At 40.0% G+C, this 21,312-nt stretch overlaps 1 protein-coding gene across 1 annotated transcript in view; it reads right to left on the bottom strand.

The window, feature by feature from the left end:
* Positions 1–21,312, bottom strand: part of TTC6 (tetratricopeptide repeat domain 6) — a 251,716-nt gene that overhangs the window by 214,175 nt on the left and 16,229 nt on the right. The window contains exon 3 of the mRNA XM_030813721.1: positions 10,319–11,272. Coding sequence (XP_030669581.1) covers positions 10,319–11,272 — 954 coding nt within the window. The remainder of the gene's footprint in view (positions 1–10,318; positions 11,273–21,312) is intronic.

Below are 21,312 nucleotides of genomic sequence, written 5' to 3'. Positions count from 1 at the left end.
GGACTGCGCCATGAAGAACGTTGCACTACAGCCCAGATACTACGTTTTTCCCATGGTCTTTGCAACCTGCAGACCAGGAGATTCCCTCGGGTGCCTACACCACCAGGGCCCTGGGTTTTACACACAAAACCGGGGGGCCATTTGGGTAGACATCAAGCTAGCTTCAGGAGTTTTTATTTCATACCCCAGTGGCACCTGGAACACCAGCAAGACAGAACAGTTCACTCCCCTAGAAAGGGGGCTGAAGCCAGGGAGCCAAGTGATCTCGCTCAGTGGATCTCACCCCCCACCCAGAGCATAGCGAGCTAAGATCCACTGGCTTAAAATTCTCGCTGCCGGCACAGCAGTCTGAAGTCAATCTGGGACACTCAAGGTTGGTGGGGGTGAGGAGCGGGGGTTGTCCACCCTTACTGAGGCACTGATTGAGTAGGAAGTTTTCCCCTCACAGTGTAAACAAAGCCGCCTGGAAGTTTCAACTGGGCAGAGCCCACCGCAGCTTGGCTGTAGCCAGACTGCCTCTCTAGATTCCTCCTTTCTGGGCAGGGCATCTCTGAATAAAAGGCAGCAGCCCCAGTCAGGACTTATAGATAAAACTCCCATCTCTCTGGGACAGAGCACCTGGTGGAAGGGGCGGCTGTGGGCGCAGCTTGAGCAGACTTAAACCTTCCTTCCTGCTGGCTCTGAAGAGAGCCGCAGATCTCCCAGTACAGCACAAGAGCTCTGCTAAGGGACAGACAGCCTCCTCAAGTGGGTCCCTGACCCCCGTGCCTCCTGACTGAGTGACACCTCCCAGCAGGGGTAAACAGACACTTCATACAGGAGAGCTCCAGCTGGCATTTGGCAGGTGCACCTCTGAGACAAAGCTGCCAGAGGAAGGAACAGGCAGCAATCTTTGCTGTTCTGCAGCCTCCACTGGTGATACCCAGGCAAACTGGGTCTGGAGCGGATCTCCAGCAAACTCCAGCAGACCTGCAGCAGGGAGGGTTCACTGTTTGAAGGAAAATTAACAAACAGAAAAGAATAGCATCAACATCAACCAAAAGGATGTCCACACAAAAACCCCATGCAAAGGTCACCAATGTCAAAGGCCAAAGGTAGATAAATCCAAGAAGATGAGGAAAAAAAAGTGCAGAAAGGCTGAAATTCCAAAAACCAGAAAGCCTCTTCTCCTCCAAAGGATCACAACTCCTTGCCATCAAGGGAACAAAACTGGACGGAGAATGAGTTTGACCAACTGTCAGAAGTAGGCTTCAGAAAGTAGGTAATAACAAACTCCTCCAAGCTAAAGGAATATGTTCTAACCCAAACTAAGGAAGCTAAGAACCTTGAAAAAAGGTTAGAGGAATCGCTAACTAGAATAACCAGTTTAGAGAAGAACATGAATGACCTGATGAAGCCGAAAAACACAACACAAGAACTGCATGAAGCATACACAAGTATCAATACCCAAATTGATCAAGTGGAAGAAAGGATATCAGAGATTGAAGATCAACTTAATGAAATAAAGCGTGAAGACAAGATTAGAGAAAAAAGAATGAAAAGGAATGAACAAAGCCTCCAACAAATATGGGACTATGTGAAAAGACCAAACCTATGTTTGATTGGTGTACCTGAAAGTAACGGAGAGAATGGAACCAAGTTGGAAAACACTCTCCACGATATTATCCAGGAGAACTTCCCCAACCTAGCAAGACAGGCCAACCTTCAAATTCATAAAATACAGAGAACACTACAAAGATATTCTTTGAGAAGAGCAACACCAACACACATAATCATCAGGTTTATCAAGGTTGAAATGAAGGAAAAAATGTTAAGGCAGCCAGACAGAAAAGTTGGGTTACCCACAAAGGGAAGCCCATCAGACTAACAGCAGATCTCTTGGCAGAAACCCTACAAGCCAGAAGAGAGTGGGGACCAACATTCAACATTCTTAAAAAAAAGAATTTTCAACCCAGAATTTCATATCCAGCCAAACTAAGCTTCATAAGTGAAGGAGAAATGAAATCCTTTACAGACAAGCAAATGCTGAGAGATTTTGTCACCACCAGGCCTGCCTTACTAGAGCTCCTGAAGGAAGCATTAAACATGGAAAGGAAAAGCCAGTACCAGCCACTGCAAAGACATGCCAAATTGTAACACTATGAAGAAACTGCATCAACTAATGGGCAAAATAACCAGCTAGCATCACAATGACAGGATCAAATTTACACTTAACAATATTAACCTTAAACGTAAATGGGCTAAATGCCCAATTAAAAGACACAGACTGGCAGAGTGGATAAAAATCAAGACCCATCAGTATGCTGTATTCAGAAAACCCATCTCATGTGCAAAGACACATATAGGCTCAAAATAAAGGGATGGAGGAATATATACCAAGCAAATGAAAGCAAAAAAAAAAAAAAAAAAAAAAAAAAAAGGGTTGCAATCCTAGTCTCTGATAAAACAGACATTAAACCAACTAAGATCAAAAAAGACAAAGAAGGGCATTACATAATGGTAAAGGGATCAATGCAACAAGAAGATCTAACTATTCTAAATATACATGCACCCAATATAAGAGCACCCAGATTCATAAAGCAAGTTCTTAGAGACCTACAAAAAGACTTAAACACCCACACAACAATAGTGGGAGAATTTAACACCCCACTGTCAATATTAGGCACATCCACAAGATAAAAAATTAGCAAGGATATTCAGGACTTGAACTTAGAGCGAACCCAACAGACATCTACAGAACTCTCCACCCCAAATCAAACCCATATACATTCTTCTCAGCACCACATCACACTTATTCTAAAATTGACCACATAATTGGAAGTAAAACACTCCTCAGCATATGCAAAAGAATGGAAATCATAACAAACAGTCTCTCAAACAACACTGCAATCAAATTAGAACTCAGGATTAAGAAACTCACTCAAAACTGCACAACTACATGGAAACTCAACAACCTGCTCCTGAATGACTACTGGGTAAATAACTAAATGAAGGCAGAAATAAATAAGTTCTTTGAAACTAATGAGAACAAAGACACAACATACTAGGATCTCTGGGACACAGATAAAGCAGTGTTTACAGGGAAATTTATAGCACTGAATGTCCACAGGAGAAAGCAGGGAAGATCTAAAATCTACACCCTAACATGACAGTTAAAAGAACTAGAGAAGCAAGGACAAACAAATTTAAAAGCTAGCAGAAGACAAGAAATAACTAAGATGAGATCAGAACTGAAGGAGGCAGAGACATGAAAAACCCTTCCAAAAAAATCAATGAATCCAGGAACTAGTTTTTTGAAAAGATTAACAAACTAAGTCCAGCAGCACATCAAAAAGCTTATCCACCACCATCGAGTCGGCTTCATCCCTGGGATACAAGGCTGGTTCAACATACTCAAATCAATAAACATAATCCGTCACATTAACAGAACCAACAACAAAAACCACATGATTATCTCAATACATGCAGAAAAGACCTTCAATAAAATTCAACAGTCCTTCATGCTAAAAATGCTCTATAAACTAGGTATTGATGGAATGTATCTCAAAATAATAAGAGCTATTTATGACAAGCCCACAGCCAATATCATATGGAATGGGCAAAAGCTGGAAGCATTCCCTTTGAAAACCAGCAAAACACAAGGATGCCCTCTCTCACCCCTCCTATTCAACACAGTATTGGAAGTTCTGGCCAGAGCAATCAGGCAAGAGAAAGAAATAAAGGATATTCAAATACGAAGTGAGGAAGTCAAATTGTCTCTGTTTGCAAATGACATGATTGTATATTTAGAAAACACCATCCTCTCAGCCCAAAATCTCCTTAAGTTGATAAGCAATTTCAGCAAAGTCTCAGAATACAAAATCAATGTGCAAAAATCACAAGCATTCCTATATACCAATAATAGACAAACAGCGAAATCATGAATCAACTCCCATTCACAAATGCTACAAAGAGAAAAAAATACCTAGGAATACAACTTACAAGGGATATAAAGGACCTCTTCAAGAACTACAAACCACTGCTCAAGTAAATAAGAGAGGACACAAACAAATGGAAAAGTATTCCATGCTCATAGATAGGAAGAATCAATATCGTGAAAATGGCCATACTGCCCAAAGTAATTTATAGATTCAACGCTATCCCCCTCAAGCTACCGCTGACTTTCTTCAAAGAACTAGAAAAAACTACTTTAAATTTCATATGGAACCAAAAAAGAGCCCGTATAGCCAAAACAATCCTAAGCAAAAAGAATAAAGCTGGAGGCATCATGCTACCTGACTTCAAACTATACTACATGGCTACTATAACCAAAACAGCATGGTACTAGTACCAAAAAGATATATAGACCAATGGAACAGAACAGAGGTCTCAGAAATAACACCACACATCTACAACCATCTGACATTTGACAAACCTGACAAAAACAAGCAGTGGGAAAAGGATTCCCTATTTAATAAATGGTGTTGGGAAAACTGGCTAGCCTTATGCAGAAAACTGAAACTGGACCCCTTCCTTGCACCTTATACAAAAAATTACTCAAGATGGATTAAAGACTTAAACATAAAACCTAAAACTATAAAAACCCTAGAAGAAAATCTAGGCAATACCATTCAGGACATAGGCATGGGCAAAGACTTCATGATTGAAACAGCAAAAGCAACGGCAAGAAAAGCCAAAATTGACAGCTGGGATCTAATTAAACTAAAGAGCTTCTGCACAGCAAAACAAACTGTCATAAGAATGAACAGGCAACCTACAGAATGGGAGAAAATTTTTGCAATCTATCCATCTCACAAAGGGCTAATATCCAGAATCTACAAGGAACTTAAATAAATTTACAGGAAAAAAACAACCCCATCAAAAAGTGGGTGAAGGATATGAACAGACACTTCTCAAAAGAAGACATTTATGCAGCCAACAAACATATGAAAAAAAGCTCATTCTCACTGGTCATTAGAGAAATACAAATCAAAACCACAATGAGATACCATCTCAGGCCAGTTAGAATGGCCATCATTAAAAAGTCAGGAAACAGGCCAGGCACAGTGGCTCATGCCTTTCATCCCCAGCACTTTGGGAGACCAAGGTGGGTGGATCACCTGAGCTCAGGAGTTCAAGACTAGCCTGACCAACGTGGTAAAATCCTGTCTCTACTAAAAATACAAAGTTAGCCAGGCATGGTGGAACATGCCTGCAATTCCAGCTACTCAGGAGGCTGAGGCAAGAGAATTGCTTAAACCCAGGAGGTGGAGGTTGCAGTGAGCTGAGATCATGCCATTGCACTCCAGCCTGGGCAACAAGAGCGAAACTCCATCTCAAAAACAAAAACAAAAACAAAAAAAAGTCAGGAATCAACAGATGCTGGAGAGGATGTGGAGAAATAGGAATGCTTTTACACTGTTGGTGGGCGTGTAAATTAGTTCAACCACCGTGGAAGACAGTGTGGCAATTTCTCAAGGATCTAGAACCAGAAATACCATTTGGCCCAGCAATCCCATTACTGGGTATATACCCAAAATCCTTCTACTATAAAGTCACATGCACACATATGTTTATTGCAGCACTATTCACATAGCAAAGACTTGGAACCAACCCAAATGCCCATCAGTGATAGACTGGATAAAGAAAATGTGGCACATATACACCATGGAATACTATGGAGCCATAAAAAAGGATGAGTTCATGTCCTTTGCAGGGACATGGATGAAGCTGGAAACCATCATTCTCAGCAAACTAACACAGGAACAGAAAACCAAACACCACATGTTCTCACTCATAAGTGGGAGTTGAACAATGAGAACACATGGACACAGGGAGGGGAACATCACACACCGGGGCCTGTCAGGGGGTGGGGGGCTGGGGGAGGGACAGCATTAGAAGAAATACCTAATGCAGATGATGGGTTGATGGGTGCAGCAAACCACCATGGCACTTGTATACCTATGTAACAAACCTGCACATGTATCCCAGAACTTAAAGTATAATAATAAAAATAAGAGATTTAATACAATTTAAAAAAAAAGAAATACCAGAGACTGGGTAATTTATAAAAAAAAAAAAAAAAAAAAGAGGTTTAATTGGCTCATGGTTCTACAGGCTGTATGGGATGCACAGCTCTGGCATCACCTTCTGGGGAGGCCTCAGGAAGCGAAAAATCATGGTGGAAGGCAAAGCGGGAGCAGGCACTTCACATGATGAAAGCAGGAGCAAGAGAGAGTGGGGGGAAGGGATCACACATTTGTAAACGGCCAGATCTCGCAAGAACTCTCCCACTATTGCAAAGAGAGCACCAAGCCATGAGGGATCCCACCATGACCCAAACACCTCCCACCAGGCCCCACGTGCAGCACTGAGGATTACAATTCGACATGAGATTTGAGTGTGGACAAATACCCAAATTATATCAGAAATACAGGCTCCCCATTCAGCCTTGAGTGGTGGGGTGGGAGTGGGGCCACAGGTTTTTCTGCAGTATTTAGCTGGAGTAACACAGTTATTGTCTAAAAATTTTTTGTCTTGCTAGGCTGCCCCTTTCCTGATCCTTTGGCTAAAGAGCAGGCTTTTGTTGAGATTTTTCTATCTGTAACCATTGGCATTCCTATGTATGTTACCAGCTTCTTTAGCTACAAGTCTGGGAGAAATTAGGCAAAAAGAAAAGTCAGAGCATTCACCACCAGTTCATTCCTTGTGTCCCAAAGTCCACAGATGAGCTGTCTTCTGCTATTAATGCTTTGGGGTCTTCTGATATTTGTTTTATATATAATGTTCAGGGTTTATAGTTAGTTTTACTTAGCAGGAAGAATAGAGAAAAAGGATATCTATTTCATCTTCCCCGAGGCAAACATAAGCATAAGTTTTATGACATAACATTTTTGTAGACTGTATGTTATTTGCTTATGGGAGACCTTGGACTATGAATTTTCTCTTATCTAGGTCATGTTAAGCCGTTTTCCTTTTGAGCTATATGATCAAAAACAACTACGCATGACAGAAGCAAGGACCACCTGGATACTTCATCCTCCAGTCAACATCTGGAAAGTGGTCTGTGAACCCCAGCCACATGTAATTAGAATGTATTTTTGTGACTGATACTATTTAATGTCTTAGCAAAACAAACAAACATTCATAACATTTCTACTTCTCCTGCCATGGTATATGCATACTGTTTAGGTCAGTGATTCTCAACTGGATAAAAGAGGGTGGCATAATTTTGCCCCCGCCTCAAGGGCTCATCTGGCAACATCTAGAAACATTTTTTATTGTTATGACTTGGGAGGTGCTACTAGTATCTAGTGTATAGAAGCCACGGATGCCTTGAAATATCCTACAATTCACAGGACAGCCACCTTCAATGAAAAATTAAGTGGCCCAAAATGTCAATAGTGCCAATGTTGAGAAATCCTGGTTTAGATGTCTGACATTTGACAGCTAAGTTTAATCCTCCGTATTCTTTGCAACTCCAGGCCCACGTAACTACGGACCTCCAAGTGCTGCATGTGGAATGTCCTTTCCCAAGCTCTCAACAAAGACAGTCCAGCCTGCCAAGATCATCTTACCTCTCGTCTTCCCTCTAGGGATTGCTATGTGGCTGCAAGTTATGATTTCTAAAGGGAAGAATCATGTTCCTTGTTTTTCCTGGAAAGAACATCATTTACATAAGCCCCAAACGTTTAAAACAAACGTCCTTATTCGAATCTTCTTAAGAATTTTTAAAATCATAATTTGGACACCACTTTTATACTTGCATACTTACATTCTTTTTTTTTTTTTTTTTTTAGACAAAGGCTCGCTCTTGCCCCCAGGCTGGAGTGCAATGGTGCGGTCTCGGCTCACTGCATCCTCCGCCTCCCAGGTTCAAGCAATTTTCCTGCCTCAGCCTCCCAAGTAGCTGGGATTACAGGCACCAGCCACCACGGCCGGCTAATTTTTGTATTTTTAGTAGAGATGGGGTTTCACCATGTTGGCCAGGCTGGTCTCGAACTCCTGACCTCAGGTGATCCACCCACCTCAGCCTCCCAAAGTGCTGGGATTACAAGCGTGAGCCACCGCGCCCGGCCTATACTTGCATTCTTATTGCTATCTCTCACCTACCACCCAGTGCCATTTCAACAAATTCCCCATTGTACGTTTTTCACCCTAATAAAACTTCTGAAGCCACTTTTACTTTAAGAAATGCAAGCTCTATCATCTCGAATTGCTGTGGGGTGGAGGTGTCAAAATTTTAAAAGCCAAGAACAAAATCCAGTCTGCACTCAAAAAATCAAGATAATGAGAGGCAGGGATGGGACTGAGACACCTGATACTGTCCAAGATACACTTGATTCTAATGCTCCATGATCCATGCCACTCTCCTACATAAAACAATATGTAGGAGAAATGCCATAAAAAGAATACACAAGAGAGGCCGGGCACAGTGGCTCACGCCTGTAATCCCAGCACTTTGGGAGGCCAAGGCGGGTGGATCACAAGGTCAGGAGATCGAGACCATCCTGGCTAACATGGTGAAACCCTGTCTCTACTAAAAATACAAAAAATCAGCCAGGCGTAGTGGTGGGTGCCTGTGGTCCCAGCTACTCGAGAGGGTGAGGCAGGAGAATGGCATGAACCCGGGAGGTGGAGGTTGCAGTGAGCGGAGACCACGCCACGGCACGCCAGCCTGAGCGACAGAGCAAGACTCCGTCAAAAAAAAAAAGAATACACAAGAGGAATTAACACTTCCGGTAGAAGAGCCGAATACACTGCAATGTTCATTATTCATTTAATAGTCTCTCTTCATATATCCCTAAGTCCATTTGAGCCTGTCAAAATACAATCTTTCTTATGGGACCCTGCTCTGAGGTATAACTTTCCTCAACTGTACGGGACCTCTGGACCAGTTTCTAATACCATCCTCTCTTCATGTCAAGTACGTTAACTTGTCGTAGAGCATGGAACCTATGTCAGAAGTAGGGGCACCGAGGCCTTTCTTCTCTTTGCTAAGGCTCTTCATTGGGCATCCCTGATTTCTTTTCTTATTAGATTCACAGAAAATCTAACTAGAAATACCCATTTTGAAATGGCCTGAGCAGTCACCCTGATCTTGTTCAGTAACAATGGGGAGGTGTGAGTCTCAACTCAGAACATTTGTCACACTCTGCCCACAAACGTTAGGCCAAAGGCAACACCAGAGACTCTTGTTCATACCTGTTTTTGCTTCCCTTTATGGTCACATTCCTTAAATCACAGCCAAGAGTGTATTCTGGGGCTGAAACAATTTTAAAGACATAATGCAGTAGCAGTATTCTGTGTACTAATAAGATATTTGTAGCTGCAGCCAAGAGCAGTAATAGAATCTTCTTGCTTCTGTCATTCTCAAAAAAGACTGTGTCTCGTATTTTTTCTGTCTTTCTTTCTTTCTTTGGCTTTGGGGCTCAAGTTCCCTTGTTACTGCTTTTGCTGTCAATGTCCTGCCACAGCAAAGTCTGTATAATGGACAAAATATCTTAAACTTAAATATGACCCTATCTAGCTTAGCTTCCTACCAGGGACAAGTTCCAGTGAATCAGTGGGCTGTCCCGGGCATGGTTCCAGCTCAGTGTCTCGGATGAGACTGCCTGGGGTGGAATCCCAGCTCTGCCATGCATTAGCTCCAGAATACCGTGCCAGTCTTTTTTAACTTCACTAAAGCTAGAAGGCCTCCATGTCAGACAGGACTTTTATTAGTATCTATTGACCTGATAGGGTTGTCATAGGGACAAAAATGCATGTAAAGTGTGTCCCATAGAGTTTGGCACACAAGAAGCACTTACAAATCTCTGTGATTGGGAAGACATAGAAAATAAAGTTTTTAAAAATGTTTCAAGAGACTGACTTTCACTGAAAATATAGAATTCTTATAAATAGTAATATGCTATCTTCTTAGAATATAAATGCACTTTTACTGTAATTTACTACTAATAACTACTAAACTGTAACAGAAAAAAGAGTTTTTCACATAAAATGCCTGTTCCTTTAATACTGAATAATCACGAAACCTTTGAAGGGGAAGGCTCCTAGTGACGTTATTACTGAAGTCTTCAGCTAATGTTCTCTGAACCAGTTTTCGGGATCATCGCTCAGTTTCCTTCACTTTGAAAAGAGGGTAAGACAGAACATTCAAAAATTCAAATGGAAAATTCAAATAAAATGCAAAGAAGTTGAATAACACCCCAGTGTTTTTGTGTTATAATACATGACACCCTGTGCACTGAAATATTATCCATAATAAACTACTCTTACTTATGGAATGTACCCCAGATTGCATTTGGGAAAAATGTTACTCTTGTTTGGGTTCACCTACTTCCATTCTAACGTCGTAGTTCTGGCCAAGGACGCTCCGTATGAGCTCTTTGATGGTCTGGTCGGAGGCCAGCTGGGCCTCGGACTGCAGTGAGCCGATGATCTCTTCGATGGACGTGGGGATCACGCGGGCGGGCAGCAGCGCCTGGCAGGCGGCCTCCCGCCCGTCGCTGAGCGGCCAGCTCTCCTGTTCTCCCTGGGTTCCTAACCCCGCCGCTTCCCGCGCCTCGCGGGCCCCGCTCTCGCTCACGAAGTGGGTGGGGATCCTCACTTTCCTCCGCCCACTGCTGGCCTCCATGTAGCTGTCCTCTGCGGAGACGGAGCTGGCCTTCCTCTCTTTGGCCATGCAGGGCCCTGCGAGAGGAGCTACCTCCTGGCTCTCCTTGCGCCCCCTGCCCAGGTCGAGGACCCGCCTGGGGGCCGCGTGCCGCGAGCTCTCCAAGGCCCCGCGCGCTCTGCGCTTCACGGGCGGCTCGGGCGGCGGCAGCAGGACCACGGGTCTGGCCGTGCCGAACCCCGAGGCGATGACTAGGGGCTTTTTCAGGGCCTGGTGCCGTAGGGACGCGGAGCTCTGCAAGTAAAAGTCCCGGGGGCGGAACGACCAGGTCTTGCCTGGAGCCGCCGCCTCACGCAGGCCCGAGGCACGCGGTGCGCTTCCGAGCACCTCCTGCAGGAGGGCGGCCGCGGACATCGCAGGGCCTTTAGCTGGAGGGTACCCTCTGGACGTCCCGGCTGCGGCACAGGAAACGCGCACGGGGCGGGCCGGGCCGGGGGCATGGAGGCTGTGGACTCGGCTTTCATCTACAGCCGGCTTGGAGGCCAACTTCTGCTTGAATCGGAGAAAATCCTTTTTAGTTTCCTGCCGAACCTTCTCAAGCTCTTTAAACATATATGATTCCTCTTTGTATTTCAGGCCAAAGTGCCTCGGGATCGTGGACATCTTGACAAATTTGACCTGTAAAGTAAGCCCCAAAACAATCATATATGTGGTGTGCGTATATACATAAATATAAAACAAAACTGGAATAAAATTCCAGCTCAGCAAAGCTTCTCATAATAGAACCTCACTGTGCTCCCTGAGGCACAAGTGGGTAAAATTATCATGTAATTTTATATCCACCTATTAGCCCTTTCACAAGAACCATGAAAAACCTCTAAAACAGTCATTTTTTTCGGTGGAGGTTTCCCAAACCCCTATTGGATTTCTTTTAACATTTCTTTAGACTCTAATTAGTAATGTTCCACTTCCAGGCAGGCAGCATCATAGCTAAGCATAGCTTAGAAAATCCCCAGGACCCCTGCTACAACAGAACAAAGGCCACAAACTGTGGCCTGAGGTCTGGATCATTCAGCCCATATAGTTCAGAGTATTTCAACAATGCTTCCTTTTTTTGAGACAAGATGTCGCTCTGTTGCCCCAGTGGCTGGAGTGCAGTGGCATGATCATGGCTTAGTGCAGCCTCGGCCTTCTGGGCTCAGGCGATCCTCCCACCTAAGCCTCCTGAGTAGCTGCGACCAAATGTGGTACACCACATCCAGCTAATACTTTAATTTTTTGTAAAGATTCTGTCTCGTTGTGTTGCCCAGGCTGGTCTCTAACTCCCTGGGCTCATGCCATCCTCCCACCTCAGCCTTCCAAAGTGTTGGAATTACAGGCGTGAGCAACCATGTCTGGCTTACTTCCACAATCTTAATTCATAGCCAACTATTTTAAATTGGAAGATTTTCATTAACCAATTCAGATTTGCAGTTTCTCTGAAAAAAAGAAAAATGAAGGGTCTATCAGTGCAAGGGCCAAATCCCAGCTCTTGTAGCTAGACAGCTGTTTCCCCTTCCCTCTCCAGCTGGTCCCAGGTGTCCCCTTCCTTATCCAGCTCACTCCCTCAAAGTGTCACCTGAGCCACAGCAGCATGTAGGAAGGGAATGCGGGAAGCCTCAGAGTGGGCTGCAGCTAGATTATGAGGCCTTTAGTGCCACTCTCTGTACTTTTTCTGTGAGCTACTGGAAACCACTCAAAATTTTTAGCAGGAAAGAAACTTGATATATTGAGTAGAAGAAAGAATAAAGGCTGGAAGGACAAGTAAGAATCTGGTAGCTGGAGCGTGAGTCTGGCCTTGATAATGAAGCAGAGTAAAAATAGAGACGAAGCAAGGTAAAACTGATAGGACCTGGCCAATGATTAGGAATAAATGGGAGCAATGAAAGTTCCTTCAAAAAATAGGGACTTTGAGTCAGCCTAATGAAGTCTTAGTCATAATAAAACTTCTGTTACTCACTGAACCGTACACTTTAAACTGGTAAAGAGGACAAATTTTGTTATGTGAATTTTAACTACAATTTAAAAAAATTCTGTTATTCAGCAGGGCCAGCTAGCTATGATCATAAGTAGATTTTGAGATCTTGAAAGATCATTACACAAAGCCAGGCTAGCAGTAAGTATAAATAGGGGACCAATGCCAGGTTCTGTGGCACACTTACCTGTGTGAGGCGGGAGGGGCAAGAGCAATCAGAGAGTTAGAAAAATGAAGAGGACAGTGTTCCACAGAACACACCAAGAGGAGCATTTCAAGAAATCAGGGTAAAACAATGAAAGTAAAACAAAATACAATGAACTAGAAGAATAGTAAGTCTTTAGAGAATACCCAAGGTCAAGTTTCTTTGAAAATAAATAAAACAATAAGGCAGAAACACGTCTGGAATGTCATCGTTATTTCCAGATATGATTATCTACTGAAAACACAGACACTAGAACTCTAATAGGATTCTGCAAGGGATTTGAATTTAAAATATATATATATCCCCCACTAATTTCTTTATACCAAAATGGTCCTATCAAAAACATAATGGACTCTAGCCTGGGCAACAGAGACCCTGTCCCTATTTAAAACAATTTTTTTACTATAATTGTAAAATTTCATTTGTAATATTTTTTAAAGTAAGTATGTAGGCATAAACCTAACAAAAAAATGTACTGAAACTACATGATTAAATTTTTAAAATTTTACTGAAAGACATTGAAGAAAGATTCAACTAAATAGGAAGTTAACATTCCTTAATGGAAAGACCAAATATTTTAATTATATCAGGTCTTCCCAAAATGCTGGTATGGTTTCATGCCAATGCAAAACTCTGAAAATGATATTTTGAACTTTGAAAGGTAATTCTGAATTCATTTGAAATAATAAACAGGATGGATTAGCCAAAAAAAAATGGAAAACATAAATGACAAGGGAGCACTTGTCCCTCAATGAAGAGCAACCAGATAAATAAAAGGTTTACAGATATAAGAATTAGAACTGAAAAACTGCTGCTAAAATCAATAGCTACACTAAGAAAGTGAGAAAAAGGATTAAATATAATATTAGTTATAAAGGCAGCATTAAATTGATGATGAAAGAATTTTTCAATAAATTGTGCTGAGACAACTGGACAACTATTTGGTGCAATTTTTTGGTGTATTTCATGATGTACCCAAATAAATCCATATAGACTTAAAACTTAAATGTGGAAAATATATTTTTATTTTACTTTGCATTTTTATCACTTATCTATATTTCTTAGTTGGACTCATATCAATTCATGAAATAATTATCTTTACAATTATAATTATTCATTTATCATGATGTTTGATAATATGAAGAAAATCTCCTGTTTATCCCCCAAATATAGTCTTACTGCTTTTAACTGCAGACCCTGCTACACGAAGAGCTCATTATATCTGGGAATCAATAGGCTTTCTTTCTTTACCTAGCTCCACCACTGACTAGACCTTGGACAATTCAATTCTATCCATACCAAGGGTTCATACTAAAAAGTGAAAATAATCTGTTGCCAGTTTTCCAGGCCATAGGATATGAACATTAGAAATTATTTCTAAAGCCCTTAAGAAAGTTTCCCTACTTTAAAAAATGCTGTATAATCCACACCCTCCATAGTATTTTGGCTGTTATTGTTTGCACAGGTGGCAATATGTTCATATCAACACTATCTGCATTTCTTCCTGCAAAAGGTTGAAAGGTAGTAACTGGAACAGAGCACAGACCAGAAGTACATTAGTACCTGATGAGAATCTGACTTGACTCTCCCACTTGCACTTCCCTTTTATTTCTTAGTTCCTGCTTTCCCACTTCTCCCAGGCCTTTGGTTTGCTATTGAAGTTTAACAAGTGTTCATTGTTTAACACTTCTCAGTACATTCCCATGAGTTCTTAACCGGAAAGTTGCTCTTTCTATCTAAAATTAAACCAACAGGAAATAGAACTTCTAAATTCAACAGGAACATCTATTGTGCATTCAAGATGAGTGGTATACCAGTGCTTCACGGGCCAGCCCATCAAAGCTAAGTGCCTTTATTCCCCCACCCACTCCTACAACACAAAATACATAAAATGACTTTTAAACATTCATTCTCATGAGAAAATAGCATGTTCTCTTTTTCATAGGAGCAATTTACTAAGAGAGACTAGTTCTAGTTTGGAGATACCAAGGGAAAAATAATGTAGGTGTCTCTAAAGGAAAAAGTATTCATCTACATGATGTGTCAAATAGGCAGCTCACAAACCAGGTTATGTTTACCCTACACTTTAAAATGGGACAGAATGGTCTTAAAATCTGTCTATGTCTTTTCCTTTCTCTTCTGCCAGGAGGTTCAAGGCCTGAGCAGTGAAGTAGTCAGAAGGGTCAAGAGCCAGCCTTTTCTTCTCTCTCACAAGACCAGGTCAGCCATCAGAAGAAAGCTCTCCAGCCAAAAATGGCTAAAGACTCAGGCAGGGCTGCACACTTGAATTCTCTAGACCATTACGGGTTGCTCTCTGGTTCTTGCAGTTGTGTCTATTTCTCCTATTGGAACGGAAAATCCAAAACTTTGCTCTAGACTGTAACTAAAGTTGAAATAAATGGAGCAGATTACCACATGACTTGGTTCCAAGCTACACAAACCCACCTCACAAAGGGAAAGCAGTCTGCATATGTTACGCCTAGCTCATCAGAGTATTACATTAGGAATGGGCCCAGAAAGTAATATGGATTACCTGACCTTGACCTCTTCCTATATGTAGTCAGGGGACCACACTGAAAAGGATAACCTATTAAGAACAAGATTTGGGTTTTCCTAGGTCCATAATCAAATATCATCTCAATTGACATACTTCCTAAACTTCAGGCCAATGTCAATTTTCAATGCGCAGTACTAAGGTTCCAAAAGAAACAACTTAACCCAAGGACAATCTATCTCATTTAGTGAAATCTTCAGCCTTGCAAGGAAAACAAAAATATTCTGAAAACAATATTTGCTTTTGAAATATCAGTGGGAGAAATGAGATCTGTTTGTGCCCTCATTGTCATTTACAAAAAAAAAGCCTCAAAAGAAAAATATAAACATATTAATAATTTTGCTAAAAGAATGGGAAAACAGTGATTTTTTTTCATTTTTTCTGCACTTTCTATACTTGTTTTGCTGCCTTTAATCCTGTTAATATCAATAGTAGTAAAAACCACTTACATGTGCTCATCTAAAAGGATATAGAAAATAGAGAAAAAGCTATTTTTCAGGCTCAGAAGAGGTTTCTCTCTGAGCTATTGAAAAGCTAACAGAAATTTCAATAACTATAAAAACTCAGCCCTTTATAACAGTCACCTAGAATATGCCTATATCCCTTGTGAATATACACTTACATTCAGAAATACATAACAGCTAATGAAACAACAAAATACTCCCGGGCCTTTTTCTTCTCCCCATTTTCCATCTTCCCTTCTTGGACTCCCTTTAATTGCTTAAAAAGCCAAAATTTAAAAATAAAATGTGGCCAGGTGCAGTGGCTCATCCTGTAATCCCAGTGCTTTGGGAGGCCAAGAAGGGAGAATTGCTTGAGCCCAGGAGTTCATGACCAATGAAGACAACATAGGGAGACACTGTCTCTGCAAAAAGTAAAAAATTAACCAGGTCTGGTGGCACATGCCTCTGGTTCCAGCTAGACAGGAGGCTCAGGTAGAAGGATTGCTTGAGCCCAGGAGGTCAAGGCTGCAGCGAGCCATCATTGTGCCACTGCACTCCAGCCTGGGTGACAAAGACTCTGTCTTAAATAAAAACAAATTTTTTTAAAAATAAATAAAAATAAAATGATGTGTGTGTGTGTTTAACGGTCTTCATACTTTTGACATGTTAAAATATTGCCTGCTCTCAGTTTCAAAAGCAATTTGTTGGAGAGCCATAGATGCATCTTTTTTTTTTTTTTTTTTTGAGACGGAGTATCACTCTGTCACCCAGGCTGGAGTGCAGTGGCACGACCTCAGCTCACTGCAAGCTCCGTCTCCCGGGTTCACGCCACTCTCCTGCCTCAGCCTCCTGAGTAGCTGGGACTACAGGGACTCGCCACCATGCCTGGCTAATTCACAGATGCATCTTTACAAACCAATTCCTCACAACAACATATAAAGTCTGGAGAAAATATTTTTTTTATTGACCTAAGAATTCTTCAGAGTAAACAAAAGCAGGAAGATTGTGGAGGAAAGTCAACATTTGTGTAAACTGGCCTGGAAAGAAGTTTCCAGGTTTATTGTGGTTTTTCTTCAAACACAGTCCATAATTGCAGAATGGCATAGTGCAACTGTCAAAAACATTGATAGTAAGCCCTTCATCATTCTAGCCAGAAGAATCAGGGAAAGGAGCCCGGACAACAAACATCACTGAGAAGTGAGAGAGAAATTCTGGAAGGAAGAGACCCAGAGAAGATAATCCCCAAATTCTGTCTAAACCCCACATGTCTCCGACTGACCTTTGATTCACGTATATGCAGGACAAACTCAAAGTAGCACAGCAAAGGCTTAAAGAGCTGAACTGAACCACCAACCACAGAGTAAGACAAGTCTTATAGTGAGTTTAACTGACTGGTGAAATGCCTGCTAAATGGAAAACAACATTCTTCAGAAAGGATATGACAGAACCTAGACTCTACATGACAAAACATTCACAATGTCCAGGATATAGTCCAAAAATACTTGGCATGAAAAGACTTGGGAAAATTGACTCATTCTCAGAGGTAAACATAAGAAACAGATCCCAGTCCAGAAATGATTTTAAGCAACTCTTATAACTATGCTCAATCAAGTAAAGGAAAATATGCTAGAGATTAATAAAAAAGAAAAAGAAAATTGAACAGATCCCAGTCCAGAAATTACTCAGATGTTCAGATTATTAGAAAAGGACATTAAAGCAACTGTTATAACTATGCTCAATGAAGTAAAGGAAAATATGCTAGAGATTAATAAAAAGAAAATCTTGGCAGACAAATTTAAAAAATAAAAATAGAAATTTTATACCAGAAAATATATTTTCAAAAAAAATTTAGGAAAATGGAGATGTCAGAGAAAAGAGTAACTGAGTTTAAAGATAAATGCACAGAAATTATCCATTATAAGAAAAGAGAAAAAAGAAAGCCTGAGATCCCTGTAAGGATAATCCCAAAAAACGCTAACATTCAGATAATTAGAATCCCAAGGAAAAAGGAGAATGATTGCTCCACTGCACTCCAGCAGCCTGAGGGACAAAGAGAGAATCTGTCTCAAAAAATAATTATGTTTGAGAAGTCCTGAAGAAAGGCAAATTTATAAATTCAAGAAGCTCAGCAAATCTCAACCAGAATAAATGTAAAGAAAATCATATGTAAGGCAATGAAAAACAAAGACAAAGACAAAATTCAAAAGCAGACAGAGAGAAACAACATGTTATTGACAGATAAACAATAATTCAAAGACCATGGACTTCTCATCAGACACCCCTAAGAACAAAGACAGGGAAACAGGATTTGTAACATGCTAAAAGATTTTTTTTTAACCGTCAACCAAGAGCAGGTGCAGTGGCTCATGCCTGTAATCCCAGCACTTTGGGAGGCCCAGGCAGGCAGATCTCTTGAGGTCAGGAGTTTGAGACCAGCCCAGCCAACATGCTGAAACTCCATCTCTGCTAAAAATACAAAAATTAGCTGGGCATGGTGCTGGGCAGCTGTAATCCCAGTTACTTGGGAGGCTGAAGCAAGAGAACTTCTTGAACCCAGGAGGTAGAGGCTGCAATAAGCCAAGATTGTGACACTGCACTCCAGCCAGGGCAACACAGCAAGACTCTGTCTCAATAAATAAATAAATAAATTGATTAATTTAAACTGTCAACCAAGTATTCTATATCCAGCATGCATGTTCTTTTTTAAAAGGTAAATAAAATAAAGACATATTCAGATTAAAAAAAAAAACTGAAAGAATTACTCACCAGCCAATAGGAATTATGAGAAATGCTAAAGAATGGTCTTCAGGCAGAAGAGAAATCATATCAGAAGGAAATTTAAATCTTTAAAAATGAATGAAGATGAGAAATGTCAAGTGTCTGAGTAAGTGCATGAAGCTATTTTTTTCTCTTAAGTTTAAAAATAATGTATGAAAATTATAATATTGTGTTGTGGGATGTTTATGTAAGTAGGTGCAGTACATATGACAACAAGAACCAAAAAGACTGGGATAGGCGTGGGTAAAGGAACTATATGGTTGTACAGTTTCTGCATTTTATGTGAACTAGTTCAATATTAACCCTAAGTAGACTTTGAAATGTTAAGGATGTATATTGTAATTACTGGAGAAACCATTTTTAAAGTAATAAAAAGAGGTGCAACTAAAAAGCCAACAGGTAAGGAAATGAAAAACAAAAGATATTATTAAAAGTTAAAAAATATTTTAGACTGAATAATCATGAAAACACAACATATCTGAATATGTGGCATGTAGGTGAAGCAGTGTTGAGAAGGAAACTTATACCCTAAATGATTAAATCAAAAAGAAGAAAGGTCTAAAATCAATAACCTAAAGTTCCATATTAAGAATCTAGGAAAAGAATAACGCATACCCAAACTAATGGAAGGAAATAATAAATATAAGGATATAAATCAATCACATGGAAAACAGAAAAAGAATTGAGAAAATTAACTAAGTCAAGAGTTGGTTCTTTTAAAATCTCAATAAAATTTAAAAGCCCATCTGGCTAGACTGTTTAAGACAACGAAAATCACCAATATCAGGAATGAAAGAGAGGATTTCACTACAGAACCTAAAGATAATAAAGGCCAATTTAAAACATGTGATAAACAACACTATACCAACAACATCTAACAATTTAGATGAAATGGGCTCTGAAAATTACAAGGTACCAAAATTAACATAAGAAACAGGAAATCTGAATAGCTCTATATTTTTAAAAAATTTTATCTGTTATCAAAAAATCTTACCACAAAGACAATTCCAGCCCTGGATGGTTCTCTCAAGTATTCAAGAAAGAAATAATACCCACCTTACATAAATTTCTTTCAGCAAATAGAGGAGGAAGGAAAATTTATTTTATGATACCTACATAACCATAATACTAAACCTGACAAAGACATTTTTTAAAGAAAGAAAACTACATACTAATATTCCTTGTGAGCATACTTGCAAAAATCATTAACAAAATATTAGCAAATCAAATCCAAAAATATATTTTTGAAAAGGATAACACATTTTGACCAAATAGAGTTTATCCGAGGGTTGAAAAATTGATTTAAGTATCTTGATTTTATTATATTGATTTGAAAATCAATATAATTCACTATATTAACAGAGTACATCAAAATAATATGATTATTTTGGTAGTGAAAAAACATTTGACGTAATTCAACAACCATTCAGGATTAAAATAAATTAGTAGCTCTAGGCAAACTATGAATCATAGGGAACATCCTCAATCTAATTAAGAGAATCTTCAAAAAATTTACAGCTAACATTATATTTATGCTTTCCCCCTAAAGTTGGAAACAAGGAAAAAATGTCTCAATCTTTTCATGCATATCCAACATCATACTGAAGGTCTTAGCCATTGCAATATGGCAAGATAAAGAAATAAAAATAATAAAGATTGAAAAGGAAAAGGTTAAAGCGTCCCTATTTGCAGATGACATAATTTTCAGGGTAAAAATCCTGCGGAATCTACAAAAATCTATATGTACTAAGACTGAAAGTATCAAGGTTGCACAGTACACAGTTAACTACATACAAAATCAGTGCCATGTTTATATAGTAGCAGCAAACAACTGGAAAATATTTTTAAAATTCCACTTACACTAGTGCCTCCACAAAACATAAAATTTAGGAATTAATCTAACAAAAAATGTCCAAAATCTCTACACTGAAAATTACAAAACCTTATTTGCAGAAACTAAAGATCTACATAAATGGAGACATACCAGGTCCATATATTAGAAGACTCAATATTCTTAAAATCACAATTCTCCCAAATAGATCTATAGAGTCAATGCAATCCCAGTAAAAAATACAGCAGGTTTTTAAACAGAAATTACAAGCTGAATCTAAAGTGTATACACAAATTCAAATGACTTAAAATCACCAATGTGATTTTTAAAAACAAAAGGCAGGAGGACTTGCACTATCCAATTTCAAAACCTACTATAGTAAGCTACAGTAATCAAGGCAAAGGTCATGGCAAATCATTATGCCAAGTAAAGGACACCAGACACAAAACGGCATATACTGTATACTTTCTTGTATATAAAATTCTAGAAAATGCAACCTCTTCTATAGTGTCACACAGCAGATCCGTGATTGGTTACAGGGTGTGGGCTAAAAGCAGGGATGAAGGGCAAAGGGGCCGAAGAATGAAGAGGTTCGGTTATATTGATTGCAGGAAATGTTTCAAAGGTATATGCATCTGTCAAAACTCACCAAATTGTATGCCTGTACCTTCTACATTGTACAACTGTTCATTTGTGCAGTTTACTGAGTATAAATTATGCTTCTATAAAGTTGTAGATATGAAAAAAGCAATTTGTTCAACTTTTAGATTTGCACGTTAAAAAAAAAACTATTGATCTCCTTTAAATTTCTGCAGCAGTAGTTTGCAATAGTTCCACTGTGGGTCGTGGGCTTCAATGCCAACAATCCTTGCATTAAGCCCATAGTGTCTCAC

Source organism: Nomascus leucogenys, chromosome 1a, assembly GCF_006542625.1.
Source record: "Nomascus leucogenys isolate Asia chromosome 1a, Asia_NLE_v1, whole genome shotgun sequence".
Lineage (NCBI taxonomy): Eukaryota > Metazoa > Chordata > Mammalia > Primates > Hylobatidae > Nomascus > Nomascus leucogenys.
Note: the sequence above shows the minus strand (reverse complement) of the source record. Positions and strands in the feature narration are given on the sequence as shown.